General features: G+C 41.2%; 1 protein-coding gene across 1 annotated transcript in view; it reads right to left on the bottom strand.

Annotated features, from left to right (window-relative positions):
• Window positions 1-1,009: 1,009 nt before the first annotated feature.
• Window positions 1,010-21,121, bottom strand: part of LOC126100910 (required for meiotic nuclear division protein 1 homolog) — an 88,927-nt gene continuing 68,815 nt past the window's right edge. Inside the window, exons 5-6 of the mRNA XM_049911576.1 lie at window positions 16,223-16,420; window positions 1,010-1,460 (exon numbers count right to left, since the gene is read on the bottom strand). Coding sequence (XP_049767533.1) covers window positions 1,302-1,460; window positions 16,223-16,420 — 357 coding nt within the window. The 3' untranslated portion in view covers window positions 1,010-1,301. The remainder of the gene's footprint in view (window positions 1,461-16,222; window positions 16,421-21,121) is intronic.

Here is a 21,121-nt window from a genome sequence, read left to right as displayed (position 1 = left end):
AATGTTCTACAACAAATAAAATGTCTATAAAATGCAACACTTACTTGCGGTGAGAGAGTCACAATTCCTTAAATCCACTGTCCATGGCCTCTGGCCTACTGAGGAGCACCACAGTCCTGAGTCCATGGATAAACCATGAAAATCTGCTGCATTATGCCACACACAAACAGACCCGACCTATGGGCAGATCGGTGAGACTAGATCCGATGGGCAGGGCCTGCACATTGGTGGGAATAGAATGGCTTCAGATCAGCAAGCCCGATCAATTACAGATACCCCCAGAAATGGCCTCCGGTTGTGGCCCATTGAAGAAACCCACTTGTGTGGCCACCTACTCACGAGCCACAGACAGCATGTTGTTGAATAAGACCACGGTGATCAATCCATGCAACAGATAACTTGTTCAAATACTGTCTGAAACAATAATAATGAAGATAGGTCCCGACTCACCATCAAGATGACTGGTGGCAGCACTGACTGCAAGCTGAGGGGACTGGTAGGAAGGGAAGAAGCAGTAGAAATGAGGGAGTAGGGAAACAGGGCACATACTCAGCTGCACCCAACCAGTGACGATGCATGACACCTCAGTAAACAATGCATTTCATCTACTGAGACAAAAATGAGATTTTTCCAGTGTTCTTTTCCAAATTTCCCTGATGTGTTTGAAATTCCCTGATATTCTCTGATTTCCAGAATCTGTGGCAACCCTGCACTATCTTCTCTGGTTTTGGCTTTTGAGGAATAATGGGCTACCATTCCTCTACAGACATTAACATGCCTCACTGAAAGTCATCATAAATGTGAAGGGTGGACATACCTCATATTAATGCCTGCCAATAGGTGTCTGTATACTTTTGATCAGACTGTGTATATGAGGTTGTCCAGCTTAAGACCTATCTATATCTGACATTTTGTGTGCAATGAGTATTTTAGTTTGTTTAATATCACTGAAGGAGTGAATACAGAGGATATTATACAAAAACGGAAAACTGAATGGTGTTTTTGTTTCTCCAAAGCAAATATATTTTGGCACATTGTCATAATACACCACTTCAATGCCACACATTTAAATATCACAGAACACTTATATCCATCCATCTATTTTACGTGTTTCTATTATAAGAAACAAATAAGGTTAACACAAAATGCATTTCTATAAGCGTATCATTAAAAAAATATAAAATGTCAGTTATTTGACAGAAGCATAATTTCTTCAGTGGTCCTCTCGAGGATAGACATTATTCAGAGTTTACAGTTTTTGTTTCAGAAAATTCTGTACAAGTTTTATAAAGAAGAAGAAACTAAGATAACTTCTCAATATAATGTAAAATCTCAAAAATTACTTCAATCATGATTAAAGCTATTATCATCCATTCGAGGCGAGTGTGGTGCTGGTCATTCAGATGGGAAGACAGTAGTTCAACCAGCTCAAAACAATGATTCAGCTTTTCATTCATAACCTACAAAAAAAAAAAAAAAAAAACACAAAAGTTTTCACCCATACGTAAAATAACAGGACCTCTGCTGCAACAGTGACAAATTTTGTACCCTAAATAAACTGTACAATTTATAAAAAAGAAATATCACATACACTGTACATAAAGAAGTAAAATGCTTGATTATTACAAGAACAGAAAACACTTAAGCTCTGAGTCAGTATACATTACACTATCAGGCCTGGAAAACTTGTACTAATACAGTGCCTTTTCCTTACAAACGGCCCCACTACCTTCACTGACCTTCAGAATTCTTATCAGTAAGTGGATTCTCATCTTAAGAAAAATGTTTTGTAAGAAAATAAATATCTGATCATGGGAGTTTATCAACTACAACAGATCTTCCCTCATTTCTTGATGTGTTTAAAATTTACCAATTCAAATAACACAAGCACAGGATGATTGTAATCAAATACCTGTGAGTGTTTTTTCCCCAAAAGAAAACTGGTGAGAAATAAAGTAAATCAAACCTGTCTTCAATGAATTCATCTCTTAGTGGCTTATAATTTAAATAAGCAAATTTGTAATCTGAAAAGATTTTTCGTATAGTTATTTCATGTTGCAAATAAAATAAATGACTGATACAGGAAACATATTTTCCACATGACTGATATAACAGATACTACTGTCTGTTTTATTTATTTACTCCATTATAGCCTGTTACCAATAATTTAAACACAGAACCTATTGATTCTTACATAAATTATGCAGTATACATTATTACCTCCTACACAATACTACCTCACCACAACTGTTTCTACTATAAATAATAATAATAATAATAATAATAATAATAATAATAATAATAGAACTATTTCTACTATAAATAAAAAACTACACTTAGTACCAAATTTAACTATGCATACTACTTTTACAATAATGTCACTTCTTGTTTGTCACATTCCACAATGAACTTCATTGCTCCCTGATTCGTAAGCATGTTTGCCAGCTTACTGGGCACTGTGGGGAGCGTTGTGGTTGTGTCTGTCTCTTCCATTGTTTGTTGGTTCCCTATTTGCATAGGACAATTCCCCTGTTCCATACCACTCTATCATGATGCAATACTCTACCATTTGTGAGAAATAGAGATTCACAGTTTTATGAGACTGTTCAATACATCTACCTTTCCTTCTCATCTACATCTACATCTACATTTGTACTCTGCAAGCCACCCAATGGTGTGTGGCAGAGGGCACTTTACATGCCACTGTCATTACCTCCATTTCCTGTTCCAGTCGCGTATGGTTCGTGGGAAGAACGACTGCCGGAAAGTCTCCGTGCGTCCTCGAATCTCTCTAATTTTACATCCGTGATCTCTTCGGGAGGTATAAGTAGGGGGAAGCAATATATTCGATACCTCATCCAGAAACGCACCTTCTCGAAACCTGGACCGCAAGCTACACCGCGATGCAGAGTGCCTCTGTTGCAGAGTCTGCCACTTGAGTTTGCTAAACATCTTCGTAACGCTATCATGCTTACCAGATAACCCTGTGACGAAACACGCCAGTCTTCTTTGGATCTTCTGTATCTCCTCTGTCAACCCGACCTGGTACGGATCCCACACTGATGAGCAATACTAAAGTATAGGTTGAACGAGTGTTTTGTAAGCCACCTCCTTTGTTGATGGATTACATTTTGTAAGGACTCTCCCAACGAATCTCAACCTGGCTCCCACCTTACCAACAATTAATTTTATATGATCATTCCACTTCAAATCATTCCGTACGCATGCTCCCAGATATTTTACAGAAGTAACTGCTACCAGTGTTTGTTCTGCTATCATATAATCATACAATAAAGGATCCTTCTTTCTATGTATTCACAATACATTACATTTGTCTATGTTAAAGGTCAGTTGCCACTCCCTGCACCAAGCGCCTATCCGCTGCAGATCTTCCTGCATTTCGCTGCAATTTTCTAATGCTGCAACTTCTCTGTATAACTACAGCATCATCCGCGAAAAGCCGCATGGAACTACTGACACTATCTACTAGGTCATTTATATATATTGCGAAAAGCTATGGTCCCCTGTGGCATGCCAAAGGTTACTTTAATGTCTGTAGTCTTCTCTCCATTGAAAACAACATGCTGTGTTCTGTTTGCTAAAAACTCTTCAATCCAGCCACACAGCTGGTCTGATATTCCGTAGGCTCTTACTTTGTTTATCAGGTGACAGTGAGGAACTGTATCAAACACCTTCCGGAAGTCAAAGAAAATAGCATCTACCTGGGAGCCTGTATCTAATATTTTCTGGGTCTCATGAACAAATAAAGTGAGTTGGGTCTCACACGATCGCTGTTTCCGGAATCCATGTTGATTCCTACAGAGTAGATTCTGGGTTTCCAGAAATGACATTAAGCGAGCAAAAAACATGTTCTAAAATTCCCGCCGGGTTAGTCTCCCATGATCAATGTTTCTGGGTAATTTTTCCAAAATCTACCCCTTTCCCCAGACCTCTCCACTCCTTTTCCTTCAGCCCTCTTCCTTTCCATTTTAACCCTTCTGCCTGAACAAGGAGCCAATGGCTCTGAAAGCTTCTCTAATTATAACCTCCTTTCATGTGTGTGTTCTGCCGCTGCTCGGTGAGTAGATTTTTTTTACCTATCCAATTACATTACATTGTCAAAAATTGATTAGTGTGTGTGTGTGTGTGTGTGTGTGTGTGTGTGTGTGTGTGTGTGTGTGTGTAATTTGTGAAACAGGCAGAAACGTGTTTCTGTCCCAGACATGTGGGCTGCCTTGCATAGCAGGAATGTTGTTTGGGTAGTATCGATCTGCCTTGCAGAGGCTACATGTACAGAGAATGGGGGGGTGGGGTGGAGAGGGAGGGAGGGAGGGAGGGAGGGAGGGAGGGAGGGAGGGAGGGAGGGAGGGAGGGAGAGGGGGGAGAGAGAGGGGGGGTGACAGATGAGGGCTATAGAGAGAAGAGGAGGAGGAGGAGGAGGAGGAGGAGGAGGAGTAGACAGACAGAGTGTCAGAAGGAGATGATGGCCAGAGGTGGGAGGGCAACAGAGGGGATGGATAGAGAGAGGGGGAGGAGGGTATAGACAGAAACAGTGGGGAGGGGGCAATGGACAGAGAGGGAGTGGACTTGGATGAGAGCAACGATTGTGTTAAACCCAACTTGCTCTGCTCATAAACAAGGTCCACAAAGCACTATATACTGGCATCCCGGTAAACGCTGTGTTCCTTGTCTTCCAAAATGCCCCACAAAGCAGCAGAGACAGGGGCCCAGGTAGATGCCATGTTCCTTACCTTCTGAAAGGCATTCAATACGGTTCCACTTTGCCACTTAATGAACCAAATATGAATGTACAGCATATCAGACCAGTTATTCAACCAGACTGCAGAGTTTGTAGCAAACAAAGCACAATATGCCATTCTACATGGAGAGACATCTTCAGACGTAAAGGTACTTCGGGTGTGCCCCAGGAGAGTGTTAAAGGGCCTTCACTTTTCACAGTTTATGTAAATTAACTACACGATAACATTGGTAGTGCCATGAGGCTTTTCGCAGATGATGCTGTTGTATATAGAGAAGTCGCAATGTTAGCAAATTGTAGCGAAATGCAGGAACACCTGCAGAGGAGCAATGTTTGGTGTAGGGAGTAGCAAGTGACTACACAACATAAGCAAATGTCACATTGTGAAACCATAAACAGAAAGACACCTAACTGTATGATGACACAACTGACCAACATAAAATATTTACTATGATGCATATAGAGAGATCTGAAGTGGAATGATCACAAAAAATTAACCACGAATAAGGCTGATACCAGACAGATGCTTTAGAAGCATTTTTAGGAAATAGAGTTCATCAACAAAGGAAGCAGCTTACAAAACACTTGTTTGACCAATATTTGAATACTGTGCATCAGTCTGGGATCCACATTAGATATGATTGATAGAGGAAATAGACAAGATCCAATAAGAAGCAGCACATTTCATTACTGTTTTCATTTAGTAAGTGCAGATAAATGGACCAAAGAATCATAAACCATGGCAATGATACACAATAGTAGACACAGCATGACAGAAGTCCTCACAGTTGGGAATGCTTTGGACAGCTTCCAATTATGAAGCACTGTTGTTGTTGTGGTCTTCAGTCCTGAGACTGGTTTGATGCAGCTCTCCATGCTACTCTATCCTGTGCAAGCTTCTTCATCTCCCAGTATCTACTGCAACCTACATCCTTCTGAATCTGCTTAGTGTATTCATCTCTTGGTCTCCCTCTACGATTTTTACCCTCCACACTGCCCTCCAATGCTAAATTTGCGATCCCTTGATGCCTCAAAACATGTCCTACCAACCGATCCCTTCTTCTAGTCAAGTTGTGCCACAAACTTCTCTTCTCCCCAATCCTATTCAATACCTCCTCATTAGTTACGTGATCTACCCACCTTATCTTCAGCATTCTTCTGTAGCACCACATTTCGAAAGCTTCTATTCTCTTCTTGTCCAAACTAGTTATCGTCCATGTTTCACTTCCATACATGGCTACACTCCATACAAATACTTTCAGAAATGACTTTCTGACACTTAAATCTATACTCGATGTTAACAAATTCCTCTTCTTGAGAAACGCTTTCCTTGCCACTGCCAGTCTACATTTTATATCCTCTCTACTTCGATCATCATCGGTTATTTTACTCCCTAAATAGCAAAACTCCTTTACTACTTTAAGTGTCTCATTTCCTAATCTAATTCCCTCAGCATCACCCGACTTAATTTGACTACATTCCATTATCCTCGTTTTGCTTTTGTTGATGTTCATCGTATATCCTTCTTTCAAGACACTGTCCATTCCGTTCAACTGCTCTTCCAAGTCCTTTGCTGTCTCTGACAGAATTACTATGTCATCGGCGAACCTCAAAGTTTTTACTTCTTCTCCATGAATTTTAATACCTACTCCGAATTTTTCTTTTGTTTCCTTTACTGCTTGCTCAATATACAGATTGAATAACATCGGGGAGAGGCTACAACCCTGTCTTACTCCTTTCCCAACCACTGCTTCCCTTTCATGCCCCTCGACTCTTATAACTGCCATCTGGTTTCTGTACTAACTGTAAATAGCCTTTCGCTCCCTGTATTTTACCCCTGCCACCTTCAGAATTTGAAAGAGAGTATTCCAGTTAACATTGTCAAAAGCTTTCTCTAAGTCTACAAATGCTAGAAACGTAGGTTTGCCTTTTCTTAATCTTTCTTCTAACATAAGTCGTAAGGTCAGTATTGCCTCACGTGTTCCAACATTTCTACGGAATCCAAACTGATCTTCCCCGAGGTCGGCTTCTACCAGTTTTTCCATTCGTCTGTAAAGAATTCGCGTTAGTATTTTGCAGCTGTGACTTATTAAACTGATAGTTCGGTAATTTTCACATCTGTCAACACCTGCTTTCTTTGGGATTGGAATTATTATATTCTTCTTGAAATCTGAGGGTATTTCGCCTGTCTCATACATCGTGCTCACCAGATGGTAGAGTTTTTTCATGACTGGCTCTCCCGAGGCCATCAGTAGTTCAAATGGAATGTTGTCTACTCCCGGGGCCTTGTTTCGACTCAGGTCTTTCAGTGCTCTATCAAACTCTTCACGCAGTATCTTATCTCCCATTTCGTCTTCATCTACATCCTCTTCCATTTCCATAATATTGTCCTCAAGTACATCGCCCTTGTATAAACCCTCTATATACTCCTTCCACCTTTCTGCCTTCCCTTCTTTGCTTAGAACTGGGTTGCCATCTGAGCTCTTGATATTCATACAAGTGGTTCTCTTCTCTCCAAAGGTCTCTTTAATTTTCCTGTAGGCAGTATCTATCTTACCCCTAGTGAGACAAGCCTCTACATCCTTACATTTGTCCTCTAGCCATGCCTGCTTAGCCATTTTGCACTTCCTGTCGATCTCATTTTTGAGACGTTTGTATTCCTTTTTGCCTGCTTCATTTACTGCGTTTTTATATTTTCTCCTTTCATCAATTAAATTCAATATTTCTTCTGTTACCCAAGGATTTCTATTAGCCCTCGTCTTTTTACCTACTTGATCCTCTGCTGCCTTCACTACTTCATCCCTCAGAGCTACCCATTCTTCTTCTACTGTATTTCTTTCCCCCATTCCTGTCAATTGTTCCCTTATGCTCTCCCTGAAACTCTCTACAACCTCTGGTTCTTTCAGTTTATCCAGGTCCCATATCCTTAAATTCCCACCTTTTTGCAGTTTCTTCAGTTTCAATCTGCAGTTCATAACCAATAGATTGTGGTCAGAATCCACATCTGCCCCAGGAAATGTCTTACAATTTAAAACCTGGTTCCTAAATCTCTGTCTTACCATTATATAATCTATCTGATACCTTTTAGTATCTCCAGGATTCTTCCAGGTATACAACCTTCTTTTATGATTCTTGAACCAAGTGTTGGCTATGATTAATTTATGCTCTGTGCAAAATTCTACATGGCTGCTTCCTCTTTCATTCCTTCCCCCCAATCCATATTCACCTACTATGTTTCCTTCTCTCCCTTTTCCTACTGACGAATTCCAGTCACCCATGACTATTAAATTTTCGTCTCCCTTCACTACCTGAATAATTTCTTTTATCTCGTCATACATTTCATCTATTTCTTCATCATCTGCAGAGGTAGTTGGCATATAAACTTGTACTACTGTAGTAGGCATGGGCTTTGTGTCTATCTTGGCCACAATAATGCGTTCACTATGCTGTTTGTAGTAGCTAACCCGCACTCCTATTTTTTTATTCATTATTAAACCTACTCCTGCATTACCCCTATTTGATTTGATATGAAGCACTATCAACTACAAAATCAAACCAATATCCATCAACATAGCACCATCAACACTGAGGTGTTACCATAGAAATGTCACCATAGCACCAGCAAAATCAGTAAACAAATTTGGTTTGCATCCTACTTATTATCAAGGAAGAAGTACAGTGGGCTACTTATTATCAAGGAAGAAGTACAGTGGGGCTAAGAGCCACCTAGCTCCCATAAGGATGGAGACAGCCATTAAAAGGGTTGGTAACCTCTGATATCTAGGACGCCCTACATGACAGGCATGTTGTGAGGATAGTCTAGAAATACATTCCAGCAGGTGTACATGTGGATGGACATGGCTGAGTGGAGAGATAGTGGAGGTGGAGCTGGAAAATGAAAGGAGGGGTGAGGCAAACAGAGAAATGAGCATGGGGGGGTGAGGGGGGGGGAGGGACATGGACATACTACGGTGGGAGTAGCAGATGGACAGAGAAAGAGGGTAAAGAGGAACTGGATAAAGAGAGAGGGGGAGGAAGAACTGGATAGACAAAAGTGGAATGACAGAGAGGTGGCAGGAGGAGTTGATGGCCAGACAGAGAGGGTGGAGGGGAGAGATAGAGAGGAGGAGGAGGACATGGTCAGAGAGAGTGGGAGGTGAAGATGGTCAGTGAGAAGGAGAGGACATGGTGGACGACATGGTCAGAGACAGGTGGGAAGTGGGGTGAGAGGCAGAACAAAGGTGGACAGGGGTCGTGGTGGACACGTGGAAAAATTAAGAAAAAAGAGGGGGGTTATGAGGCGACAGGCAGAGAGGGAGAATGAGATGGTCAGAAGGGAGTGCTTTCTGCATCCATATTGGCAGACACACTGTGTGCAACATGAAAACCAGCACTATGAGGGTTAGAACCTCCTAGCTCCCATAGGATCAGTGATACATGCAAAAATGAGAGTTTATTGCTGACATGTAGATTGCCTTGCATGACAAGAGAGTTGTGCAGGTAGTTTGGCATGGCTTACAGGGTCTACACGTACGGATGACCACAGCTAAGCAGGGTGGGAAGGGGGGGGAGATGGATTGTGAAAGAGGGTGGGGACAAGATGGACTGAGAAACGGGGAGGAGCAGGCAGATAGCTTGACTGAGAGCTATGAGTAGGAAATGGAGATATAGGGAGAGGGAGGGAGTGTTGGCATGAGAGGCTGGGGAGAAGAATGGCAAAGAGAGGGAGGAGCACAAGGTCAGAGAGAAGGGGAAAGAGAAATTGGACAGAGAGAGTGGGAGGGTAATATAGTGAAGGGGAAGGGGAGATAGATTAACAGAAAGAGGAGAAGAGGAAATAGACAAAGAGGAGGAAGGAGGAGATGGATAGTGGTGCGGGAGGATGAGTGAGCAGAGAATGGGGGGAGGAGATGGGCAGAAAGAGAGGTATCAATGGGAGATGAACACAGAGGGGGAAGTGGGAATGGACAGAGAGAGGTGAGGAAGAGATAGTTATGGAGAGATGGATCGAGATAGACAAGATGCACACAGAGAGATGGGGAGAAGGACACAAGACAGAAAGACATGGGAGGAAAATGGACAGTGAGAGAGGGGAGGAAAATGGACAGGGTGAGGGGGAAGGAGGAGATATATGCAGTATTTGTGTGTAGATGGACAGACATAGAGGGAGCAGGAGAAGGTGGAGGGAGAGGGAGAGGGAGCGGGAGAAGGTGGAGGGAGAGGGAGAGGGAGAGGGAGAGGGAGAGGGAGAGGGAGAGGGAGAGGGAGAGGGAGAGGGAGAGGGAGAGGGAGAGGGAGAGGGAGAGGGAGAGGGAGAGGGAGAGGGAGAGGGAGAGGGAGAGGGAGAGGGAGAGGGAGATCCACAAACACTTGGTACACATATTATATGAACCATGGATACACATACCGTTGCAACGATACACCCCAATGGTGAATACAGCAGGACAAAAGTCTGACAGCTGGGAGTACTTTGGACGACTTTCAACTGTGAAGAACTAGATCTCACATTTTCAGTCTATGATCTCCCATAACCATATTCTGCACTTTTTTAATAATTTATGGGATAGTGACACATCTTGGCTGACCACTTAATGGAGAATCATCTATATCATCCCAAACAAATTTAAACTCATTAATCCACTGGGCAACAGCTGAATACAGGACAGAGTCCTTCCCTGTGTTCCGAAAACTGGCATGAATTTCCTTTGCTTTAAAACTTCTTTCTACAAAGTACTCAATCAGTGCTCAAATCTAGATTTTTCCCACATTCAGAAATCATTACACAGGAAACACAACACAGAGACATCTGCACCACAGATCTCTACCCAGAGCACTGATACATCACCTATTTACTCATAAATGATGACATATTAGTAAAAGAGAAGCTCAATGCACTAGCACTGGCTCCTATGGGCAATGAATCCACAACCTTTATTGTGGATGCACATTTATGTCCGACCTCTAACAGGAATCTAAAATTAGCAAGCATGGAGGACATGGACAAGGACTGTGCATAGATGGTGCTAGGCAGCAATGTGGTTTGGCTGAGAGGCATACATAGACAGTCTGCACAACTGCAATAAGCACTGTGTCTGGGTGCCGCAGAGACTAACACAACAGCCTAGTAATCTGGAGATCATGGGTTCAGGTATGAGTCCGGCACACATTTTCACTTGGCACCATTGACTCCGCATAAAGAACCAATGCAGGTGACCACATTAGAGCTCTCTTTCTCCCCCTTCCACCTTCTATTAGAACTAATGAGGGCTCAATAGGCATTTCTATGACGCCTGCCTGACTTACAGATAAAGTTTGTGGGCATAGCAGTGTGTATTGTAGTGGCCCATTGTGATAAATACTGGATACAAATACATTGCTATAGAGAGGTCAAGATGATGAGGAACCCAGTACATTGAGAGCAACAGAGTGAAACAGAAACATGTTCACCTGTGGCAGTTTCAGTACCAGAGGACAGCTGAAAATTGGCTGAGATGATGATGTAAGATCACAAAGAAATATTTGTTAGAGAGGATAATATCACAATCTTGGCAATTAAATATGTCTACAACTGTGCATAGGAGATGGCCAACAAAGAAACAAACATCATACATATTGATACATAAATAGCTAAACAAATTATGTAAGTATAGTTACACTTCTGACTACAATGTAATTTTGATACAATATGATTTCTTGTTAACTTGTTAAGATACAAATGAATGATAGTCACGACACTGGATGAATCCAATGGTTACCGAAAATGTAGTTTTAACCTTTGTGCAAATTTTTAACAATATAAATGGTAAGGGATGTACTGAATTACAATCCCAATGCTGAAAAGGTTTTATGTGGGTTCATACAGGGTGTTTCAAAACTGACCGGTATATTTGAAACGGCAATAAAAACTAAACGAACAGCGATAGAAATACACCGTTTGTTGCAATATGCTTGGGACAACAGTACATTTTCAGGCAGACAAACTTTCAAAATTACAGTAGTTACAATTTTCAACAACAGATGGCGCTGCGGTCTGGGAAACTCTATAGTACGATATTTTCCACATATCCACCATGCGTAGCAATAATATGGCGTAGTCTCTGAATGAAATTACCCGAAACCTTTGACAACGTGTCTGGCGGAATGGCTTCACATGCAGATGAGATGTACTGCTTCAGCTGTTCAATTGTTTCTGGATTCTGGCGGTACACCTGGTCTTTCAAGTGTCCCCACAGAAAGAAGTCACAGGGGTTCATGTCTGGCGAATAGGGAGGCCAATCAACGCCGCCTCCTGTATGTTTCGGATAGCCCAAAGCAATCACATGATCATCGAAATATTCATTCAGGAAATTAAAGACGTCGGCCGTGCGATGTGGCCGGGCACCATCTTGCATAAACCACAAGGTGTTCGCAGTGTCGTCTAAGGCAGTTTGTACCGCCACAAATTCACAAAGAATGACCAGATAGCGTGATGCAGTAATCGTTTCGGTTCTGAAAAATGGGCCAATGATTCCTTTGGAAGAAATGGCCGCTGTTGGATCACCTGCTGCACTAGCTGCATGTTGCCCTCTGTGGTTGCCGTATGCGGTCGCCCTACCTTTCCAGCACGTTCATCCGTCACGTTCCCAGTCCGTTGAAATTTTTCAAACAGATCCTTTATTGTATCACTTTTCGGTCCTTTGGTTACATTAAACCTCCGTTGAAAACTTCGTCTTGTTGCAACAACACTGTGTTCTAGGCGGTGGAATTCCAACACCAGAAAAATCCTCTGTTCTAAGGAATAAACCATGTTGTCTACAGCACACTTGCACATTGTGAACAGCACACGCTTACAGCAGAAAGACGACGTACAGAATGGCGCACCCACAGACTGCGTTGTCTTCTATATCTTTCACATCACTTGCAGCGCCATCTGTTGTTGAAAATTGTAACTACTGTAATTTCGAAAGTTTGTCCGCCTGAAAATGTACTGTTGTCCCAAGCATATTGCAACAAACGGTGTATTTCTATCGCTGCTCGTTTAGTTTTTATTGCCGTTTCAAATATACCGGTCATTTTTGAAACACCCTGTAGATGCCACATGATGAACATATGAAGGGGAGTTGGTGATACATACAACTGAGAAAAACAATAAGATAAATATTTCATACATAATTTCTGCTGATTCGTTTTCCAGAAAATGTAAGCTTTAGATGATTTATCACCTGATGATCAGGGTGTGCAAGTGCCAGTCATGCTGGAAAAACATACACAGTCCTTGCAGACAAAGGACTCTCTAATGGCAATGCTGGAAGCTTGTTTTCAAGGAAGTATATGTAGTGGGGCCCAATAAAGTTATACAGTAACACAACAGATCCAATCAACCAGCTGTTTATAATACCACACCACATTTTTAGAGAGAATTGTTCTTGGAATTGTGTCTCCACAAAGGCTTATGGCTTTTCATTGGGCAACCAATGCAAGTTACAAGAGTTATTGATACCAACACAAGTGAAAGTGGATTTATCAGCATTAAGGAAATTGTTTAGCAAATTGCAATTATACAACGACAAAATTCCAGTAGTCTAACTTTCATCTTCTCCTCAAAGGTCTCGCATCCAGTGTAAATGGTAAGGACAGAGGCAGTGCTTATTCAACGTTTTCCACATAATTTTATGTAGAACACATGTAGAAATTCTATGTGTACTTGTTGAAGGACTATGTTCTACCCACTGAATAATGTCTTTTACATCATCCACAGTCTGACCATTTGCACATTCATATGAAATATAACTGTGAGAAAATGCACCTGGCTCACACAGTTTAGCGCAAACGTGAGTACTCTGCAGTCAGAAAATTATCTACAGTATTCTCTACAAGCAATAACAGTGTACAAAGATTTGTTAGCATATTTGTTTTTCTTTTTGAATATTTATTAAGTGTTCTTATTTTTCTGACATGTGCTACGGCTTTCAGGATCCCCTCTCTATGGATCTGTTGGAAAGAAAAGTACATCTCATCTAATCTGTTACCATGTCAGCATACTCTGCATTTGTAAACACGTGCAGTATGCTAAAATAATACAGAAAAACTGCCTAACACATCATAACCACAACCACAGTTAACTAATTCAATTATGCAAACTCACGCAAAACTCCACTTATTTTTCCTTTTTTTTTTTCAGACAACTGATAAATAAATCCATAGCAACTGGAATACTAAGATGCAAAATGTAACCAATAAAAACTGGAAACATATTACAGGGAATGTTTTATTTAAATTAGTCTACACTACCACCTCCTAAAATATTTACTATTCCTCCTGGAAAACAACAAAAATAGTTAATGAACAAGCCTTTAAAACTAGGAGACCACCTTTGAAACAAGTTTGAGATAGACAAAAGTGTAGCACTAAAACGACAATTATATAGCTTATATGAATAAAGAGACAATTTAGCCATAGTTAATGGGGAATGCTGTTTTCTTAATTTGGATGTTCAATTATGAACAGCCAGCTATGATTTTGTACTTTTAGATCTTAAGTTCAGTTAGCAGTATTACAAAGGGAATGCATCAATGTCTGCAGTTAAATGTTTCTGAAATGCTCAATGATGATCCACTGGCCAGTGAAGTTGTACAGTTAGTGGTATGCTAGATGCTGTTTTATCTGTGGAAAGTTACGTGTCTAAATCCTCCTTTTCTTTCTGTATTCATGTTCAACAATACAATTCTAAATTGGGTACACAAGCACTTTCAGCTTCAGAAATCTGCATGGCTTACAGCCAACTCTCCATTTAACATAAGAAATAAAATTGAGGTCTACATTTCAATGCAAGTGCTAATTTCTTGCAATTCCTGAAACTAGGCTATAATGGCCTTTCTGTCTATAACTCATATGTACAGACCTGAAAAATTAGCATTAGCAATAAATATGAACACAGATGTGAATTCTGCCTTAAAATGCCATTTTATATAATCAATGCTATTTCATAGCAAATTGCATCCTAAGGAACTAATTTATCTGAGCCGGACTGAAGCAGCATCTAAGCACAAATAAATGCATCTAAGCACAAATGCAATGACATATCAGTGCACTCGTAAGTTACACTCTGGTCCCATGTCAAACAGTGGGTGGCTAAATTGTCAATGTAGAACTCGGCTGTGGGACTTAACATTTTAGAACAAAGAAACGTACTTTTGTCTGCCTGCTGAAGGTGGTATTACGTGAAATTGATGACATTGTAATGTGGCAGTTTTAAGTGCAGGGTGTTCTGTATTATGGTTGCATAAATACCAGTAGAGGTAGGGTCTGAACTACCTCGTTTATTATGTTGCTGCCAGCTTTAGCAAGCTATTCCATGGTAGTCATTACCTGAACACTTTGAAGCACACCATTTTGCTTTATATTATGCATAGTTCGTAATTTTCTGTTTTTACTCGGGATTCAGGTATGAATCTCATGACACCAAAAGGAATCGGCAACCTGTGTGTCAATTCTGTTTTGTTGAAACACAGAATGTGAGTGTAGGCTGGCTGACCTGTTTGTTCTCTCACTGCCTCTCACCTATTGGGAATATGAAGTTTCCATCTGTTTACACTCATGGCTGCCTCTTATGTTGCAATGGCCACCCTATAGTGAACACAGAGAGTGTCTTCCTATAATGTGAGAGTAGAGTTACTTTTGGTTCTACTTCCACAGTAACTAAAATGTCAGTTCTACCTGTAGCATTGTCAAGTATGGGTCGCATGGCTGATGAAAGGACTCTGCAAGATGCTTATCATCTCTTATATGCTACACATTCGAAACTGGTATTCTACAGGTTTTGTAATTATCAAATACGTGGGAAAAGAAAAGTAATGTTGAGAAACATCTCAAATCAGATTAGCATTCTGTTCACCAGTGGTAATATGCTGCTGCTTCTCAACAGAAACAACCACTTGCTGAAAGCTTAAAGATAAGAACCAAATAACACTTAAAAAAACTGTTGCAGTTTTAGCAGGCACAAATATTCTACTCAGAAAACTCTTATTGTGAAGAACACAAACTATTTGTTCTCTTTTAGTATTATTATTACTATTATTTGCAAATATTCCAGTCCAGAAGCTCTTATGGAAAACACAAAATATTTATTCTCTTTTATTATTGTTGTTATTATTATTTTATTTACAATAACTGCTATTTTTATCTTTTATTTTTCTTTTTTTGACCAGTTTCATTTTAAGGCATATACCGAGGCAAACTACAAAATTTATATGTTTAATCATTAAAAAAAATGCGCTTCACCAAATATAGATGCTTATTATGTCAAAAACAAATGCTAATTTTACCACAAATATATGCTGCATTTTCAGGTCCCTACATTCATAGGCAATGATTAGCTCTTAACTTCTTTCAAACATCATCAAATGAAACATTAAAATAAAAACTGTGTAACAATGAATACTTCCTCCAGTACAAAAATTAACAGGTATCCTCTTTTGACCTTACCCTGGTTCGCCTGCTGATACTGAAATATGAACACATCTGCTGGTAGAGTGCCTCCTGTGTTTCGCGGTCCCAATAAAAGTCAGGAGTGTCAAGTAGATCAGAGCTCAGATTAATGAGATGGCGAAGTGCAAAAAGTTCTCCTGTCTTTCTCAGAACTTCCTTCCGTGACATTCGTATTTTTCTGCCTTGTTTCATGTCCTACAAAAACATGGCACATGGTAAAGTACATAACCTGCTGGAAAACAATGAACAAGCCTTTAAAACTAGGAGACCACCTTTGAAACAAGTTTGAGATAGACAAAAGTGTAGCACTAAAGCGACAATTATATAGCTTATATGAATAAAGATTAAATATTTGTTATTGATCTTCACATGCAATTGTAGTATGGAAAAATACTTCTGCACAATAGCACTTGTGGGAGGGAGGCCAGCAGCTACAAGAAAAATGCAGTTCAGGATACCAGGTCACAAGTCTTTTGAAACAAAGAACCAGCCTTAGCCAGATAATAGAAAATAAATGAAAAATGCGCAGGGAGCAGGGATTGCAGGAAACAGGAAACATTATCACATGCTGATATGTGGCGCGGGGCGGGGAGAGGGGGGAAGAAACAACCTGGCTAAAAACACAAGCTATAATATTAGTGATCACCTGGAATACGGAGTAGCCACTATGCACCCTGTCTTTTGTGGTCCTGTGACACAAGAGGTGGACAAAATTTATTTGAATAATAAATACAGACAAAAATTATTACTCATTATTCACAAATAAAACATTTATTCATCATCTGTGAATAAAAAGCATTATGAATAACAGATAACTCTGAAATCCAATGACTTTACTGCTCCAGTTCTGTACCACTTATTTTAACAAATGAACTTTTTGCTTCTTGCACATTTCAGAACAATTCTGAAACAGCTCATCAAAATATGTTCTATTCATAAAAAGACGGTAGCTGTGTGTTATACTTCATGAAATTGTCTTTATTACAATTTCAAATAACAATATTCTTCAGCAAAACTTGAAAAATCAACAACTCTGCTCATTTTTGGCAGTAATTTCTTTGCAATTTCATGTTTGCTTAACTTTCTACATCACATTCAAAATAAGTTTTCTTTTTATGACGTAACAACTTCTGAAACTCATCAACTGAATTCTTTGACATTTCTTTGATTATTACATGGAAATTGGTATAGAAACGCGTATTCAAATACAGAGATATGTAAACACAAAGAATACGGTACTGCGGTCGGCAACACCCATATAAGACAACAAGTGTCTGGTGCAGTTGTTACATCAGTTATTGCTGCTACAACAGCAGGTTACCAAGATTTAAGTGAGTTTGAATGTGGTGGTACAGCTGGTGCACAGGCGATGGGATACAGCATCTCCAAGGTAGCGATGAAGTCAGGATTTTCCCATACGACCATTTCATGAGTGTACTGGAATCTGAGAAAACATCAAATCTCTGACATCGCTGCAGCCGGAAAAAGATCCTGTAAGAACGGGACCAACGACGACTAACGAGAATCATTCAACATTACAGAGGTGCAACCCTTTCCACAAATTGCTGCAGATTTCAATGCTGAGGCATCAATCAGTATCAGTGTGTGGACAATTCACTAAAAAACCATCAATACGGGCTTTTGGACCCGAAGGCCCACTCATGTACCCTTGATCACTGCACAACACAAAGCTTTACGCCTCGTCTGGGTATGGCAACACCTACTCTGTAGGAATCAGCATGGGTTTCGAAAAAGACGGTCATGTGAAACCCAGCTCGCGCTATTCGTCCACGAGACTCAGAGGGCCATAGACACGGGTTCACAGGTAGATGCCGTGTTTCTTGACTTCCGCAAGGCGTTCGATACAGTTCCCCACAGTCGTTTAATGAACAAAGTAAGAGCATATGGACTATCAGACCAATTGCGTGATTGGATTGAGGAGTTCCTAGATAACAGGACACAGCATGTCATTCTCAATGGAGAGAAGTCCTCTGAAGTAAGAGTGATTTCAGGTGTGCCGCAGGGGAGTGTCATAGGACCGTTGCTATTCAATATACATAAATGACCTGGTGGATGACATCGGAAGTTCACTGAGGCTTTTTGCAGATGATGCTGTGGTGTATCGAGAGGTTGTAACAATGGAAAATTGTACTGAAATGCAGGAGGATCTGCAGCGAATTGACGCATGGTGCAGGGAATGGCAACTGAATCTCAATGTAGACAAGTGTAATGTGCTGAGAATACACAGAAAGATAGATCCTTTATCATTTAGCTACAAAATAGCAGGTCAGCAACTGGAAGCAGTTAATACCATAAATTATCTAGGAGTACGCATTAGGAGTGATTTAAAATGGAATGATCATATAATGTTGATCGTCGGTAAAGCAGATGCCAGACTGAGATTCATTGGAATAATCCTAAGGAAATGCAATCCGAAAACAAAGGAAGTAGGTTACAGTACGCTTGTTCGCCCACTGCTTGAATACTGCTCAGCAGTGTGGGATCCGTACCAGATAGGATTGATAGAAGATATAGAGAAGATCCAACGGAGAGCAGCGCGCTTCGTTACAGGATCATTTAGTAATCGCGAAAGGATTACGGAGATGATAGATAAACTCCAGTGGAAGACTCTGCAGGAGAGATGCTCAGTAGCTCGGTACGGGCTTTTGTCAAAGTTTCGAGAACATACCATCACCGAAGAGTCAAGCAGTATATTGCTCCCTCCTACGTATATCTTGCGAAGAGACCATGAGGATAAAATCAGAGAGATTAGAGCCCACACAGAGGCATACCGACAATCCTTCTTTCCACGAACAATACGAGACTGGAATAGAAGGGAGAACCGATAGAGGTAGTCAAGGTACCCTCCGCCACACACCGTCAGGTGGCTTGCGGAGTATGGATGTAGATGTAGATGTAGAACATTGGACTGTTGACAATTGGAAATATGCTGCCTGGTCGCATGAGTCTCATTTCAAATTGTATCAAGTGGATGGATGTGTATGGGTATGGAGACAACCTCATGAATCCATGGTCCCAGCATGTCAGCAGCTGATGGGGGCTCTGTAATGGTGTGGGGCATGTGCAATTGGAATGATATGGGAACCCTGATACATCTAGCTACGACTCTGACAGATGGCAAGTACGTAAGCATCCTGTCTGATCGCCTGCATCCATTCACGTCCATTGCGCATTCCGATGGACGTAAGAAATTCCAGCAGAACAATGCGACACTGCACACGTTCAGATTGCTGCAGAGTGGCTCCAGGAACACTCTTCTGAGTTTAAACACTTCCGCTGGTCACCAAACACCCCAGTCATGAACATTATTGACCACACTTGCAATGCCTTGTAACGTGCTGTTCAGAAGAGATCTCCACCATCTCATGATCTCACAGGTTTATGCACAGTCCTGCAGGATTCATGGTGTCAATTCCCTCCAGCACTACTTCAGACATTAGTCTAGGCCATGCCATGCCGTGTTGCGGCACTTCTGCATGCTCGTGGGAGCCCTACACAATATCAGACAGGTGTACCAGTTTCTTTGGCTCTTCAGTGTATATGTCCATAGATTGTTGCAAATCTCCACTGGTTCTGGACAGCAATACATATGGACTATTTGTTTCTAAATCGTGGGTAAGACATTGGTGCAACAGTTACAGTTGGTGCAGAATGAAGAAAAAAGTACATGGCGTGCTTCCGGGTGTTCTGCCAAGTTGTTTTCAGTGTATGCATAATGTTTTGATGACCAACCCATCCATCTTCTTCAGATGCTGCAGCTGTTGCTGTTATGTGAACTCAATGCCTGGACTCCAACCAGTCTGTTGGGCTCACTCTGCTATTTATAGCAGAGTTCAATTTCCCAATGTCCATTACAACCTTTGATGCTCTTTGGCTTTGCAGAGCTCGCACTGATATTCCCTGAAAAGCAAATCCTCTCAGCATTTTCCAGCTCTTGTGGATGTAATGGCTGGCAAGATCTTCATAAATCGAGTGTGGTTCCCAAGTCTTGTTCAAATTGAAACCTCTGCCCCCATTTATTAAGTTTTCTGATATCTTTCTTTTGACTGACTGTTTAATTATGCTGTCCCAGGCAGTTGTCAAGAAATAGTAAACCGTAAATAGAGCAAAGCTCACAATAACCTGTGCACTTAAAATATGGCAACAGTGAAAACAATAGTCTTGAACAAAAGCACTCTCACTCATACAACACAGAACAAGTGATTACAGGCAAGTCTATATCCATGTGAGTGGCCTTTCCTGCCTCTTGTAGGCAGAGGCAGCAGCAGTACTGGATAATGAGCTGCAGCTTCTCTGAGTCATTATTGATACCCAATGCAGAAAAGGATACTAAATCCCTCCTCCTCAAAATCCGCATGTATGGCTGATTATGGCTAGGTTTGTGCTATTGCTGGTGTGAAGCTTGGCTGACATCCCCACCCAGTAATTAAGCGGCATGGCCTTAACTGTACTCGCCAACTCAGATGGCCTTACTTGGAACTGTGGGGGCGATGGAGTTGGGAATGGGTTGAAGACAGAAGGCTGTGCAAGTGCAACAGGGGCTAAAAGAGACTTGGGTAGTTGGAGTGGCTCTGTATCCATGGCTTCCATACAGTGGCCCCTGTCTACACACTTCTGAGTGGGATAAATGGGCAGAGGTTGTACCTGGGAGTGAGCAGTGTGGGGTTACAACTGGAGGAATGGTGGATGGTTGCCACATTGTTAGGTCCTGAAATGTAGATGACTGGAGGGCTGCTGATTGAAAATGCACCCGCAGGTGGATATGATTTTGACAACAGGTCTTGAGCTCATGATGCCTCCTCTGGCCCAGAATGACCCCTTGGGTCTGCCCGGGGTGAAGGCCAAATGTGTTCCCCCTCAGATCAGGCACCCTGT

This window comes from Schistocerca cancellata, chromosome 9 (assembly GCF_023864275.1).
Source record: "Schistocerca cancellata isolate TAMUIC-IGC-003103 chromosome 9, iqSchCanc2.1, whole genome shotgun sequence".
Taxonomy (NCBI): domain Eukaryota; kingdom Metazoa; phylum Arthropoda; class Insecta; order Orthoptera; family Acrididae; genus Schistocerca; species Schistocerca cancellata.
The sequence above is the reverse complement of the archived record's forward strand: the minus strand, read 5'-3'. Positions and strand labels throughout refer to the sequence as shown.